Source organism: Lineus longissimus, chromosome 2 (genome assembly GCF_910592395.1).
Source record: "Lineus longissimus chromosome 2, tnLinLong1.2, whole genome shotgun sequence".
NCBI classification, from domain to species: domain Eukaryota; kingdom Metazoa; phylum Nemertea; class Pilidiophora; order Heteronemertea; family Lineidae; genus Lineus; species Lineus longissimus.
The window spans coordinates 10,484,783-10,500,213 of record NC_088309.1 but is presented as its reverse complement, the minus strand read 5'-3'; the positions used below and the strand labels follow the sequence as shown (position 1 = coordinate 10,500,213).

General features: G+C 41.2%; 1 protein-coding gene across 1 annotated transcript in view; it reads right to left on the bottom strand.

The window, feature by feature from the left end:
- Window positions 1–15,202, bottom strand: part of LOC135482601 (uncharacterized) — a 29,502-nt gene extending 14,300 nt beyond the window's left edge. Inside the window, exons 1-28 of the mRNA XM_064762780.1 lie at window positions 15,127–15,202; window positions 13,847–14,530; window positions 13,461–13,531; window positions 13,109–13,250; window positions 12,513–12,577; window positions 12,033–12,156; window positions 11,601–11,702; window positions 11,087–11,286; window positions 10,647–10,778; window positions 10,300–10,454; window positions 9,104–9,227; window positions 8,601–8,840; window positions 8,086–8,316; window positions 7,567–7,698; window positions 7,083–7,290; window positions 6,718–6,863; window positions 6,167–6,359; window positions 5,603–5,756; window positions 4,778–4,859; window positions 4,213–4,445; window positions 3,714–3,888; window positions 3,305–3,442; window positions 2,824–2,968; window positions 2,484–2,594; window positions 2,043–2,132; window positions 1,534–1,674; window positions 1,283–1,357; window positions 383–508 (exon numbers count right to left, since the gene is read on the bottom strand). Of these exons, the coding sequence (XP_064618850.1) occupies window positions 383–508; window positions 1,283–1,357; window positions 1,534–1,674; window positions 2,043–2,132; window positions 2,484–2,594; window positions 2,824–2,968; window positions 3,305–3,442; window positions 3,714–3,888; window positions 4,213–4,445; window positions 4,778–4,859; window positions 5,603–5,756; window positions 6,167–6,359; window positions 6,718–6,863; window positions 7,083–7,290; window positions 7,567–7,698; window positions 8,086–8,316; window positions 8,601–8,840; window positions 9,104–9,227; window positions 10,300–10,454; window positions 10,647–10,778; window positions 11,087–11,286; window positions 11,601–11,702; window positions 12,033–12,156; window positions 12,513–12,577; window positions 13,109–13,250; window positions 13,461–13,531; window positions 13,847–14,495 (4,384 nt within the window). The 5' untranslated portion in view covers window positions 14,496–14,530; window positions 15,127–15,202. The remainder of the gene's footprint in view (window positions 1–382; window positions 509–1,282; window positions 1,358–1,533; window positions 1,675–2,042; window positions 2,133–2,483; window positions 2,595–2,823; window positions 2,969–3,304; window positions 3,443–3,713; window positions 3,889–4,212; window positions 4,446–4,777; window positions 4,860–5,602; window positions 5,757–6,166; window positions 6,360–6,717; window positions 6,864–7,082; window positions 7,291–7,566; window positions 7,699–8,085; window positions 8,317–8,600; window positions 8,841–9,103; window positions 9,228–10,299; window positions 10,455–10,646; window positions 10,779–11,086; window positions 11,287–11,600; window positions 11,703–12,032; window positions 12,157–12,512; window positions 12,578–13,108; window positions 13,251–13,460; window positions 13,532–13,846; window positions 14,531–15,126) is intronic.
- Window positions 15,203–15,431: the final 229 nt, after the last annotated feature.

The following is a 15,431-nucleotide window of genomic DNA, read 5'->3' as shown; positions in this document are numbered from 1 at the left end:
TCCCTGATCAGATGGGGACAGGGATTAGTAGAATCTCCCTGTCCCTGAGCTGATAGGGGAATTCTGTCCAATCACACAATGAGTTTTTCAGAGTCTTTAATAAGAGAATATAGTCATGGATGTTGGGATAAATTATTTAAATTACCTTTGGCGAGACTATGGTTGCCACTCGACAACCGGCCAAACAGAACAATAAAGGCATACAAATCTATGCTGTCATCTTGCTTTAAAATTCAATCAGGTTTTCCATATTCAGGCTTGTCTATTATCTTCTTTGAGGCTTTTTTACATGTATCGACATGTATCAACACATTACTCTAGTACACTTATCTTGGCGGCAATAAGTCATTAATGTTCAAAGAATTTTGAACGATAAACTTACGACTTGTGCACAGATGCAGCACCTGATAGTTCTTTTCCAGCTGGAACAATGGTTTTGACTGGAATGTCAGCATTTCTTGGTCCATTTTCCTTGGCATCAGCACCATGGCCGCAACAGGCTCACCAGCTGGAAAAGTGAAGGATGCCATAAACAAGGGTTATTTTGCCTTTTACTCTCCGTTACATCACCTATTTTGATTCCAGACTTTTGCTGATCTTTATTATCAAACTAGAAATATGAAATTTGCTTGTCAGCAAATTTGATAGCCCCCACGGGCCCACACAGTACAATGCAGTACACGTATGGAGGAGTGAAGTCTATTCCGTTTCGCGGATGATCTATTTCCGGACAAACAAGCTCGCGCTTTCTCAAAATCACACGCTCAGTAACATTTAAACAGCACCCTAACCTTTTCAGTTGGGCAGGATGGATCATCGATAAGCATTTAAGGCTATTTCTTTATTTTATTCCTTCATTCAACTGTCGTTCTTTGCTCAAAATACTCGACAGCTCGCCACTTCGGCAAAGAGATACCGCCGCCATGATGCATGAGGATATGACGTCACCATTACGGGGCGGAGCTTATGCTAATATACGTGTGATTGACAGAATCGTGCCGGAGATTTGAAAGCAAATCAGAAAATCAGCGCATAAAAACGCTTCAAAGTCATCAAAATTATCCGAATTTCGAAAAAATCTTTGCCAGGTGCACTAGATCGAGTTTAGTTTGATGGGACAGGGGTGACAGTTTTTCAGTTGAAATAGCAGTTTTGCTGGACTACCTCCATAATATAACCTGGGAAGAATACAGAAGCCTGGTACCTTCTCCTAGTAATCTCAATATAGACCCCACATTTGTTGTATGTGGGGTCTATAACAAGACGAGGTTAACACACTCACAGTGTTGAGCATCAATCAAATCCATCAATTCCTCCTCATGTTTGGCTCGCGATCTCGTAAAAGCACAAAGAAGAGCTGGAAAGCAAACAAAATTATTTTGAAAGAATTCGATAGCATGAACCTGATGGGATGGCATCTACAGCAGATCAAGGAGGTGCCAAGGGTACAGCCCCTCACTACTTTGATTTATCTTTGAATTTGAAATCTTAGATATAACACCGTTTTGATTTAAAACAATTTGACTGGCTCACCTTCAGGTGATGTGTTCCATCTGGTGCAGTTATACAAGTCACAGTAAGACGGCTCCCATCCTGTGCGCTGCTCTGGAGTGAAGAACCACATCGGTAGGGCCTTGTATGGCTTGTCATCAATCATTTTGTTCAGGGACTCAACTGCGGAAAAACATTGAGAAAAATGTTAAAGATTTTAAAAAGTTCAATCAAGCGTTCAAGTATAGAGTGCAAGTTTGTTTATATGGTAACAAACCTGCCCTGTTGAGCACAGATCGCGGCTGAATAACATGCCTGGTTGAGCACAGATCGCGGCTGAATTAACTGCCTGGTTGAGCACAGAATGTGGCTGAATAAACTGCCTGGTTTAGCACAGATCGCGGCTGAATAAACTGCCTGGTTGAGTACAGAACGTGGCTGAATAAACTGCCTGGTTGAGCACAGATTGCGGCTGAAAAAACTGCCTCGTTGAGCATTGATTGTGGCTGAAATGGACACCTGGGTTTCATTTTTAGATGTTGACAACTTACCACACGTGACATGAGGCACCATAGCTGCTGTTTTGCTGCCCAATCTCTGCCTCTTGGTACGCGTAGTTGTTGGCACTGGCACAGTTGATCCTAAACGAAAACATTGAAGATCAAGACACTGAGAGAAGCTTCATATTCACAATTTGTGTTGCTGTCCAATTGCCTTTACAAACCACACAATAACGGAGAAGGCAGATTAAACTCACCAACTCTCCTTTTAGTACAAGTACAGTATAAAGGAGGCAATCATCGCTGTGTCTTTCATGAAATATGTTTATATGAGTGCAGGCAGTATATTATAACCAATGCTTCAAACTTCTGGATCACCCTAATTTGTTAAATTCCTGAAAATGCATCAGTATAAACAAAGTATAAATCTGCCATAGATTCTAAACTGATGCTAAGATGCCTAGCGGCACACACCACATCAACATGTCTTACCTTTTTCAAGTTTTGGTGAAAGATATAGGACACGGTCAGTCCCACTGGCAAAGGAATACCCAAGTGGATGCAGTCGGGGGTCATTCTTTGGAATGGTCTTCTCTCCTTCATCTGGAAGAAAAGATTCATTATTCGCTGACATTTAGGTCTAGCGGTGTATTGGTACTGCATACGATCACTTCATAATCGGTATTGATAGTGGTGGTGCATTGTGGTGACACAGTCTGGTGGACAGGCGTCCAACTTGTGATCGGAAGGTGGCGGGTTCTATCATTTGAACAATTTGATCTCAAAACTGACCAAGGTCTTCCGTATGAAAACAATTTCCTGGGTAGCCTACCTGTTTCGAGTGTATAACCGTCCACCGACACAGAAGTCACTGAAGCAAGCACCAACTTGTCCTTGTTGTCTTCCTTTTCAATTTCAACGAAGAAATTGCCGGATGCCAGATCTGGGTGGTCAGCATCAAGGGGCGGCTCCATCCACTGAAATGAAGAAAGGTAAACTTGTTCAGTCCAAATCAAGGCGTATTGTCTAAGTTAAAGAGATATACAGTTTGTGAAGAAAATGTCTTGTCTTTGAGAACTTGAAATGGAACATTGGTAAAAATTTTTATCTACAAAATTATCAAGAATTCTAGACAGACTGTTAAATAAAGAGTACACGAGATAAAGAGGGCAGAATGCGTCTAAAGGCTTACCTAAAAGAAGTATTTTCTGTTGAACACAGAACCAATACTCCTCATTTAAACAGTGTAACTTTTGAACAAATGATCTGAGGTCAAGACGAAATATTGAAATCAGTCAACTGTATCAACTCACCAGAGTGGGTGTCTGAGCAATCATATTGCAAGGACCTTCTCCGTGTAGTGCTAGTCTCAGTTTGCCGTTGTCTTGGAGATATTCAGTCCAGATCTTGACTCCAGTCTTGTAGAATTCCACAGCAACTAATGACACACCCTGAAAATAAAAAGGACATGTACGTTTAACAATTTGTTTAACACAGAAATTGTATTTGCTGAATATTGGAAGAAATTTTGCTGATTTGCGCTATTGGATAAATATACAAGCTGGTACACAGGTATTGATTGCACCATTTTACTCATATCCATCAAACTCATTGACATGATTGAGCCCAATTCAAATTTAAAATGAAGACTTAAGTGATTTATGGAAAAATAAGAAAATGCAAAGCAAATGTTACAGTAAATTCATCTCGTTTTTTACTTACTGGCTGCCGAGGCTGGTTGTCCTTGGGGGTGACATGTCTGACCTTGACAGAGACCTCAGGAGATACTCCACCCTTCCATGCCTCATCAGAAGCTATACGGGCCGCATTGAACACCCAGTCTCTGCCAAAACATCCCCGGTTCAAGTTGTACGCTATCAGTGGTTGCATGTCTTCCCTATTGAAAAATGAAACATATCTATCAGTACTCAAGGTAAATTTCCTATTTCTTGCGATAAAAGAACTATAATTGATTGACAAGAACAAAGCTGATGAACGATTTTGAAAAAATTTCTTGCGGGAATCTCAATGGCGTTAAAATACATTGTCAATCAAGGGGCACATTTATACTTTCCTTCATGTAACTTGACATTGTCACAACAAGAGAAGTATACGGGCGTACGGTAGTTGTCTGTGCTTATATACTTGTTCTTGCCTACTGAAACTACACATACAAGTCAATATGCATATCTATTTCAGTAAAATACAACTAAAATCTTACCCTAAAACACCAATGGACATCTGGTTCCCTTTGTAGACTCTCAGGTCAAGAAAGTTGAATCTCTCTGGGCAGAAGGCAATATTTTCAACAACGTACAGATTATTCTTGGCGATATTCAACCAGCTTGTCTTTGGATTGAACACATAGTCTTGCTCAGCTTTTTTGCCTTTTCTGCCATGTGGTCGCCACTTGGACTCACCAAACGAGACAGGCATCAGAGTGAAAGTCATTTCCTGAAAGGTAGGTAGAACCACTGGAAATTTTCGTAGGGTAAAAGACAAACCCACTACTACTTCCTTTAAGACTCTTTATAAATGTCAAGTTATCATGATGAACTAGATCAAGCTATACACACTTCTGGCTCATGTGGAAAGTCATAATCTAGCACTTATTCATCATTTTTCAAGGTTTTGTCAAAGGAGTTGGTCCCAGATATCTGAAATTGTTTTATTATCTGATCTGCTTCCTGATATCTGTCAATCGGGCCTTGTAGGAAAAATTATTTCATGGGGCTTTTTATCTTCACTTTGACTTTCTAATACACAATTTGAGCCATGGTACATACCATCAAGAATTGTGTGCATTTGGTACAGACCCCACAACTTGGGCACGGATGCTGAAGAGGAACAGACTTGCACTCGCAGTGTCTGAAAAGAAATGATAACAATTACGAATAAATTATTACTTATAACAGTATAAATCAGTCTAACGCCTGTACTAGGACCAACAAGGATCGACTCTGGTAAATTATATGTTCTTTATTTGATATCCTAATGCTCATTCAAATGCTCAACAGTGACCTACTTAAAACAATAAACCACCCCTGAGTCATGATGTCATTCAAACTGTGAACTTCGAACAAGACAGATGCAAGTCAACCCCAGCCACCCTGATGAAGCCTAGAGGGGCAGAAACGCGCATCGGTGGAGCAACACAACAGCCCAACAATAGGGACCGATGGACATTGTTGTAAACTACAGTGACGGTATCCAGTTTTACTTCTACTATTCCGATTTTATTGTCTGGTCCGTGTGTATCATCGGTTGATCCTGTACTCCTCAACATGTGCCATTTGGACAGCCCACCTGCTTGACTACAACAGAATGTTTCAACAACAGAGTCGCAACAAAGTCTATAACGTCACAACGTCATTGAGAAACCACCCCTGACTCATGATCTCATTCAAACTGTGAACTTCGAACAAGACAGATGCAAGTCAACCCCAGCCACCCTGATGAAGCCTAGAGGGGCAGAAACGCGCGTCGGTGGAGCAACACAACAGCCCAACAATAGGGACCGATGGACATTGTTGTAAACTACAGTGACGGTATCCAGTTTTACTTCTACTACTTAAAACAATAAGACAATTGAGCGATGTCTTCTGTCCTACCTTACAGTCCTAGCAGGCAACCCATACGACGCACACTTCCTTCCACTGACAATGCATTGCTCACACATGGCACATCGGTTGAAGTCAGGGAGAGTATCCTCAGTGGAAGCCAGATTGGAGGCCAGATGCTTTGGTACTAAATTGTAGAGGTTTTCTGCAAGAGCGTAAATGCAAACTGAAAATTCTGCTGTTAAAGTTGAATCTGGTGTCAAAGTTCAATCAAAATTGAAAAGAATTTCACTTCAGCTAAAGAGTCAATGGCAATGTCATAATTCCTGGTGTTTCAGTTCTGATCAGAATATCCGGCCCTTCTTGATGTATTAATGGAGGAGTTCCTGCAAGAAGAACTGTCCAACTGAGTGCTTATGAGCCCTTGACTCTCATACATCAGGATGCACTGCAGTGTCTATTCTGGAAGTAGTCTGCTGTTGAATCATGGTGCTGTACATGTGCTACGATATTGAAATTGGTTAACGCAAAAGGGAACTTAATTTGGTCAAGTTTGCTCTAAACTTCTGCAAGTGAAGCTCGATGAAACAGCATTCCACGAAAAGATAATCTCACCTGGCCCAACAATCTGCTCTACGTTCCTGGAGTAGTTTGGCAACTCTGAACATTTGTACTTCCGGCTGTTACACTTCATGCCTTTGCCCGAGCTTGCCTTGCTAATGTGCACAAAGTAACGATAGACGTCATTGTCCTTTACAATCTTTTTGTTGCTCTTATCACTGTGACATGTTGGACAAGGAACAATCACCTAGGCAGAAAGGATTACGTCAAGTTATCATAAAAATCTGTCGACAAGTCAGTATCTGCCTCTTCCTTTAGTGTGCTACTAGACATTGAGAAACCTTTCATACCCCTCTCATTTCAAGTTGTTCTACAAAGCTTATCAAAGCTACCTCAAACACCCTGTTCCACCTTTTTAATCCATTCAAAAGTTCACTCCAACCAGAGCATCACAATTGCTGTCCGTAAAAGAGAGGCGTCCTGAATACAGAGGTAAAATTGAATGGGAATGACCAATCTGAGAACATATTTTGTTCCCTTGATATGGATGGTGCTTTGCTAACAGAGGTGTCTGCTCAGGGAGATTCTGATGTTATTTCACTTACATTTGCAAAAGCACCAATCATCTTTATTGTGTAGTCCATGATGGTTGTGACAGTATTCAGAAGTGACCACAGACACTGCATACGACATCGGACGGATTCAGTGCGATGGAACTCTGTACGACAACTGAACACAATGACAGGATCTCCTGGAAGTTAATGCACATAAGACATCAGCTATTTTGCCAACGAAACGACATTAAATATTGGAAAGGAAGTAAGCGTTTAAATAACCCCCCACAGCATGTCACGTGAGAAGACTTTGATTACTCAACATTGGTACCAGTCATCGTTTAGGAGAAATAATGCAAACACGTTTATTTTCGAACCCAAAATGTTTCCAAAAACAATGTTTGCAATACACCTACCATCTTCATCCTCATGCTGTTCCATCAACAGATCCACCCCTCCACGCCTAATCAAGAACCCACGCTTCCAGAGTAGGGTAAATTTGTAGATCTTGGCGACCCGCTGCATGAAACTTGGTAATAGGGACATTGGAAGCTCTGGTGAGAACTGGTAATGCTTGTCGCGTTGAACACAGAACTCAGGCTTTTCCTCCTCCCAAAGCTTTTCCTAAAAATAATGATCAATCATTTTCCATTACCTGTCTATCTCAGAGAACATTTTCACAACAGGGGTGACCAATTCATCATCATAGCTCAAAAAGTACCACAAGAAAGAGAGGTTGAACAGCGATGAAATGAGGATCGCCATGTTCAAAAAGATAATACCATGCACACAATCCAAGTCTTGGCGTGACATAAGTCACACCAGCCCTCACAGGAATGACAACTCAAATAATTTGTTACTTCTGTCAGAAGCCTGCACAACCAGCATACAAATATTTACCCTTTCAATACAGGGTTCATCAGGGAGAAGATCGCCAACCAGGAAGACTGTAGACGGGTCATCCTTAGTGAAACGATCCACCTGGACTTCTATCAATGCACCAATGGATGTGAGCAGTTCGATGATCAGTAACTGAAAACGATCAAGAATTTGAAGAAATTAATGAGCAGACCATGTAGTGCAGAGAGGCTAGAGAGGCTAGAGAGTGCAGTACTGGCTAGTGGCTTCCAACCCGAGCCAATGGGCAATGGGTTCAATCCTGGTCAAGTCACCAATTTTTTCTCTCACACCAAGCTAAAGTGAGTTCAGCTGCAGCTCCCTGATTCTCCAGAGTGCTTCTGCAGAGATGAAAAACCGTTAGGCTATGGAACACCCCTTGGTCAGTAAAATGTGCTATGTCATTATCATTATTATCATTTTTACTACAACGAGATAGGGTAACATCAAAAATATATAAGACCTGACTTGAGTTAATCAAACATTGCTAGTGTGAATCTAGAGTTCGTGACATGATTCTACCTGCTGCTCATCAGTTAGTTTCCCTGCAAGTGTGACACTGACAGACACCAACGATTTTCGAAGCGCGTTCTCTGTCCACATCAACTGATCCGTGCCGATGAACCTGATCTGTCTAGCAAGGCTGTCACTGGGTGGAGGTGGGCGAAAGATCACTGCCAGCAACTTCACGAACCAATGTGTGTCAGTCACGAACAGTTCCTCCTCCAGATTGGAAAAGTACATAACTGAACCCTGGAATGTAATCATGAATCGTTTGTTGATATTAATGAAGTTTGAAAAGATGGATGATGGATATCTATGGTATGGAGAGGCATGCTGTTATAAGACATCCTCACATTTGGTCTGGAGTTAATAGACTAAATGGTTAACAGATATGCTGTCACTTTACAGACTGAATGGTTAGCAGATCTGCCAACACTATTGCCCCAGACATGTGGTGGAGAATAGGTCCAAGCCAAAGCAGGCCAAGGCAAGAGCAGAATAATATCACAGGGTTTTGATAGCTAAAACCTCACCCTGCGATGCAACTCTTCAGCTATTTTCTTTACAACTGGTTGCGTCATGTGCGACAAGTGAAACCCATTCTTCATAGCGACCTCATCTGCCCGTTTCGAAATCTCCGAGAATGGCTGGATCCACTCCACCTTTTCGAGAAGTTTATTCTCAACCTCTTGGGTTTCAGGAGTGGTATACGACATCCAGACAAAGTTTTCAGCGGCAAACAATGCATCCTTGAAACTTGTGGACGGATCAATCTGAAAACAAACACAAATTTTAAAAGTATAAGAGGGAATACTTTTCTTAGAACTAAGTTATTACTACCTTAAGCAAAATCTTCCTTCTTTCCTGCGATGCCCCTAGGTGGCTATGAAATTACAGTCACAGTTATCCATTAAAGCCAGAGGCGTCTATCTAATATCAAACTAGGTCACCGAGTACCCTGAATGCGTCTTGAAATCATACTATCCTGCTCATATGTTTTATTTCAGTAACATATGCTTGAAAATATTCTACACACCCTTTTGTCAATGTTGATCACTTCCCAAAAGATTGGAACCTTTTGTATTCTGTCAACCACGCAAGCTGCTTGACTGGTGTAGAGCAGGCCCTCCATGTCGTAGTTGTCCACAATCCATTTCCGTCTGCAAAGGAACAATTCAGGCATGAGACTTAATCTAATATTTTTTATTGAATAGGAATACTTATTTCGTTCAATCATCTTCCACATCTTATCATAATTGCACCCTAATCATTAAAGTGATCAGACCAACCTAAATCACCATCCCTTACTGGTACCAACTGGAGTGGTCGTAAGTTAAGAGCGGCACAGTGGCTATTTTTACTTTTGCAAAGCGGTAATACAGTAGAACCTTCCTTAGCGGACACCTCTGCCAGGCGGACACCTCTACATTACAGACACGTCCGGCCAGTCCCGATTTTTTCTAAGTCATTTCCAATAACAAAAACCTCTGTACGGCGGACACCTCTCTACTCCGAATTGCGGACAGGGCGATGGCCAATTTTTGGTCCAATTCCCTCCTAATTACGGACAATAGGCAAAAACAATGGTTTCCCACGTGCGCTTGGAGAGTCAAGTAAGCCCGACAGGTGTGATATTTGCGTAATTAATCAACGTAATTACCCCATGGCATTGTGTTTTTGTATCCTAATTAAGCCACGGCATTTGTTTACTCATCTTTTCAACTAATCACATAGGCCTATTGTGTCAACGGACACCTCATAAATCCACGCGGTTTTGTCAGTGTTGCGGCGAATATGCATCAGTAGAGAAATTTGAAAAAATTAATCATTAATCAAAGGTGGCTGATGGACTGAAATTATGGTATTTTTTCACACATTATGACATGTCAAGGAGATTTTGCAATAAAAGGGGCATCTTTTACTGGAGAGATTATTCACTTTCTGAGTTCCAAAGTAGCTCACGTCATCCAACGCAACATCACAAGCAAATACCGATCAGCCAACAGGTTTAAAGTTTCTACGCTAGATGTCGACACAGAGAAAACCAAGACCTGCCAAATCCACCTATCGGACGATTTGGCATAACCTCTCTATTGCGGACACCTCTTTATTGTGGACACCTGGGCCCAGTCCCATGGGTGTCCACAATAGAGAGGTTGTACTGTATTCTCAAATCCCAAACATAAAGCCCATGACATTTTTCGGTTTACTCTGCATTAGAAATGTCCTTACTTGGTCATCACTTTGAATCGCCTTTCGAGGGCATCAGCCTTCTTCCACACTGCGTTCTTGACCTCACACTGCATGTCCTTGATTAGGGTCATGGCTTCATCCTGCTTCATCTTGTTGGAGTGGAGACCAACCAAGACGGGAAGAGTATGTTCTACCTGTGAATATTAGTATAAAGATGTGTTTACCTTTTCATTTAAAACTCTATTTCGAAGAGTGACAAGTTTTGCAATGACTTCTGAGTACTTTTTTGCCTGACCACTATAAACGAATGCAAGAGTCTGATTGAGGCAAGAATCAATAAAGATTAGAATTAGGCTTTCATTTCAAAACACCTAATCCAAACTTACCTTTGCCACAACATTGGTGATTCTCTTAGCTAATTTGGTAGCCATGGACTTGAAGTGCTCTTTGTCACACTGGTCAAGGAAGAATGGAATAAGCACAATCGAGCCTTCACTGATGAATAAATCCATTACAACCTACAATAGAACGGAAATGAGATTTGAAAATGATATTTAATCTTTTGTGACCGCTCAGTTTGGCGAGCATTTCTTGCATACCACCACGGTTGGGTGCCAATTGGGTTCTTGGCCTAGTTATTCTTTCTTTGGCCAGGGATGAGGATTGCTACACAAGGAGTGGCAGTGACCTGGTTGCTCAGACTCTCGGTCAAGAAGTCCCAGGTTAAACCCCAAAATCAACGTCAGACACTTAGTCAGGATTGTGAAATACATTGACGTTTATGGATGATGCCTAAATGAGTGGATATCATATTAACTTCAAATACCTGTTTCCTGTTAATCTCGTAGAGGTTGAATATGTAGTTCTCACCGAATGGCACATTGGTGCATACTGTAACCGGCCAGGGTTGGAAGGTGCCACTTTCACCCTTGATGTATTTACCAAGGTTGAAGTCACAATCGTTGCCACTAAGAATCACCACTTTGCGTTGTTTCAAGGGCAGAATGTCCTTTTCATTGACTTGGTCTGAAAATGGGTTCAAAGTTCAATAAATTTGTATACACTAGCACATCAGAATCAGTTGGCAAATTCGAAATGGCCATCAGTGAGACAGAGGGAAGAGGGCTTTAGGGGAACAAACATCCAACAGCGTAACTGTACATCGCAAAAATTATAGTAGGCTTAGCATTCTAAAGAGATCGAATCAAAAGTTTGAGAAGCACTGAGCTTATTCTCCAGATAAAGGAAACGACACTTATTTTCCAAGGGAGAAGCTGAAGCAAAAACTATCAAAAATAAGACTTTAGAGCACACAGTACAAAAAATATAAATGTACTTACACTGATCCTGGTTTGGTATGTAATGATCAACAAATTTTGTGAGAGATGGACATATGAGAGGACATCCATCCAGCTTCAGTTTGACATGTGAATCGGGCTTCCCTGAAATTGGTTAGAAAAATCGTTTGTGAAAGGCTCGAGGTGAAAATACGGCAAATACAATCCGATAACCGACAAAAGGGCTGGGCCTAGACCAGGCTGCCCTTAACTGTACAAAATGCCCAGTGATATTAATGATAGTGGCGTTTGCAATTCCTCTAACAACTAGTAGTATCAGTGAAATATGTGCTTTAAATTCCTCTATGTTCCTCTGATTATGTGCGTTTTAGTGATTATGCTCTGTTTTGATATCAGTGTAATCCTTTCTCTTCTTTTGATGAAAGGTTTTGTTATTCTGACTTAGCAAGTTAGAAAATTGATGACTTTACATACCCCATATAGGTGGGACCATGGTGACTCCAGACAAGCACAGGTCAATGTCTTCTATACTCGTCTGTGAATGCAACAACAATGCCAGGCCGCATGATGTGATTTTCTTGCAACCAGTGAACTTCACCTGATGAGAGAAATACAAGTTTTAAATGCGATGTGTTTGGTAAACCGAACGAAACACAAGCTTCCAGTGATCAAATGCTTAAACACTTTTGGAAAAATACTAAAAAAACATTCCCCTTTTCAGCGTGTGTCATAGAGAAAAGTAATGTAAGCTGAAAGTCAGCACCAAATGTTCCCAATGTGATGTTTCTACCCTTTCTTTTTTAAAACTCAGCGAGATGAGAAGATGAGACCAGGACAGCATTCAAGGCAGACGTTATCAGGTGAGTAGGCAAATCTGGCCCATCACCCCTAGTAAGGAGGACGGATTGATAGCAGACACGCAAATTGGGTTGATCTGGGCTTGGGTGGCCTCACCTCTTGGAGCTTCCCGGTTAACTGAACTAACCACCGTATTCCTTTGTCCGATACATGGACAGCACCTGAAATAACACGAATCTGCAAATTCTTAAACAGAATATCAGAGCACATCAAGCATTGCGGTCCTGTTAAGATTCCCTATGTCTAACCACAGTAAAAATGCAGGCAAAATCGCATCTCTTGAAGTTGAAATCACTTTTTTGTCTGGTCATAAATCAGACACACACATCAAAAGGACCCGAGCTTTGATATTTATGCAAGCCTCTTACTGCAATTAACACCTGCGCGTTGTCAGCAGCAATGGTACATGGTTGATTGATGTCTTGCTGTTGCACCAATCAACGCACTGCATTTAAAGCAATTATCACATTTTGACCAATCACAACGAGTGTCAGTCATGCATGGCCTATCGAGCCACTGTCTACAGAATATTGGACCATTTGTGGCAATGCAAAAACAAATGACATCAAGATATTTATTTTTAGCACTGCCAATACTGTACCCTGGACCAAGACCTGGCAATGCAAAAAACAAATAACATCAAGACATTTATTTTTAGCACTGCCAATACTGTACCCCAGACCAAGACCTACCTGAACCAATGAAGCGGGTGAGATGAGGAAGCATGACGTTGTGATCAAGGAGAATCTTGAAGAAAAGGTCTGTCAGCAGGTCAAGCCCTGCAAAACTCAGTGAACCAAGTCTTTGGTTTGTGACCGTTTGTGCCAAAATATCCTGCAAAAATGTCTTTGATATAAAACTTGGCACAACTTTTTTGCAACTGTGTTTTACAATATGCATCATACATGAATATGAAAAAAGGTCAATAACATATCTTCCTCTTCGAACTTCTAGGCTACTTACTTATCAAGAATATGAAGTTGAGAACAGTTTGATGTTATCATGTAACAAGACGTAATCATTAGATTTGGGAAATAAACATACCTTTCCAGTGAATAGGGGAAGTCCACACTTTGGTTTCAAATACGGTTTGAGTGAACGGATGTTCATGGAAGCTGAAAAAGACGTTGTAAATCTAGTGTATGCGTACTAAAGATAATTTTAAAGTCCTTCTGGGGCAAAAATATCACGAACTACATGCAAGCAATACAAGTGCAACTGAGCAATAAGCTTTTTCAGTAAGAAAAACGGCTTGCTGGAGAAAATTCATCACTCTGTCTTCTCCCCGCTTTGCAAGACAGAATGACAGATGGCCCAAAGCAAGACAAGCTTATTGAATAAGACCAAGAACTACTCATATCCTGATCTAGCTCGTCAACCTTTACTTGCACCAGATAGACATTATTTCATAAATGAATGACTGAACTTACTTGGTTTCAGTTTTGCAATATCAGTCATAGTGGGAGCATTTGTTGCTTGCAGAGAGAGTCTCCTATCCTTTTCTAGCACACCATCCAGATCAAGATTCTGAGGCACTGGTTGTCCCTTGGCCTGACTCTGTGCAAGGTCCACGATCCGACTTTGATATTCTCGCATCTCCGCAATATGTGTTTCTCTCATTCCTGAATCAATATAGGGCGACTTTTGGACTGCTTTCTTCTTTAGGAGCAAGTCAGTATTAGACAGCTTTGGAACCGAGGGGGATGGGATAGCCTTTTGTTGCTGGCTGAGTGAAAATGGATCTTGCTTGGGAATAGTTTCAGGGAGCGATGGTGATGGTATCATCATATTTGTCATTTGAACGCTGGATGGTATCATCATTTGTGTCATTTGAACTGGTGCTGGGTTAATCTGTTCTGAAACCTGCAGCTCTTGAGATTGCCTCTTGTCTTCTTTATATGGAGCTTTAGCATTTTTCTTTGCCCTTTGCTTTATTCGCTCCTTTTCCTGCAGCGGAGAGAGGTCTAATACTTGGGCCATATCACTTGCTTTCTCCATTGGAACGAACGCTGGACCAGCACTTGACTTGGCTGTCTTCTTCACCCTCCCTTCTTTGTCTACTGCAGCAGACTTATTCATTTTGATAGTGTAATAGAACTCAAATGTCTTTTCACCTGAAACATGCAATAACATAAAAGGAACGAGTTTACAATCCCCGATCACACCCCAAAAAAAGGTCATCGGTTGACTAACGAAGCACCACTGTTCAATGGATTTATAGTTGAATGCGATCAAACTACGTCATTTCCGATCTGGGATTCTAAAGTTTAGCCACATAAAATTTAATGCAAGCAGCAGGGATGTAATAAAGTGCCACCATCAGTTTATCAGAGATAGATAGAATCAATATATATATACTGTCTTCAGCAGATCAGCCTCAAACAGAATATTCAAAGTCCAGATGAGGGGGCCATGACTACACTAGAGTCTGTGTACAGTACAGCACAAGGCCTACTAAAACTAACTTTGTCATTACATGTACATATGGCCGTACATATACATGATATAGGCCTATACAAATTCTATAGGCAGGCCTATAGTGACTATAGGCTAGCCTAGGCCTATACAGTATATGTATGGATAATTTAATGATATTAAAAGGCAACTCAGTCAAAAATGTTCAACTCCCTAAAGTCTCAGTCCAAAACAACCACGAGCGTCCACACACGAGGACCGATTCTTTATCATATACTTTGTACTTTATACATACATAAAACTACATCCCGATAATCTCAGAGAGGATGGAACAGTAGAAGAGTTCTGTTAACTGTGAACTAACAGTCTACATAGTACATCATGCATGTGTTTCCAAGCACGCTATGCCAATGCACACAGTGACATCTGGTGTGCTGAAAATGAACCGTCAAAAACTTTAAAGGGACCAAAAGTTCGCATGTATTGTAGCGCCGGTTCTACGACAATTCCCCCGACAATACCCCCGCCCAGAAAATTGCCCCCAGTCAAATTTCCCCCGGTCAAATTGCCCCCTCCCTGTAAATTGCCCCCCAGTAAATA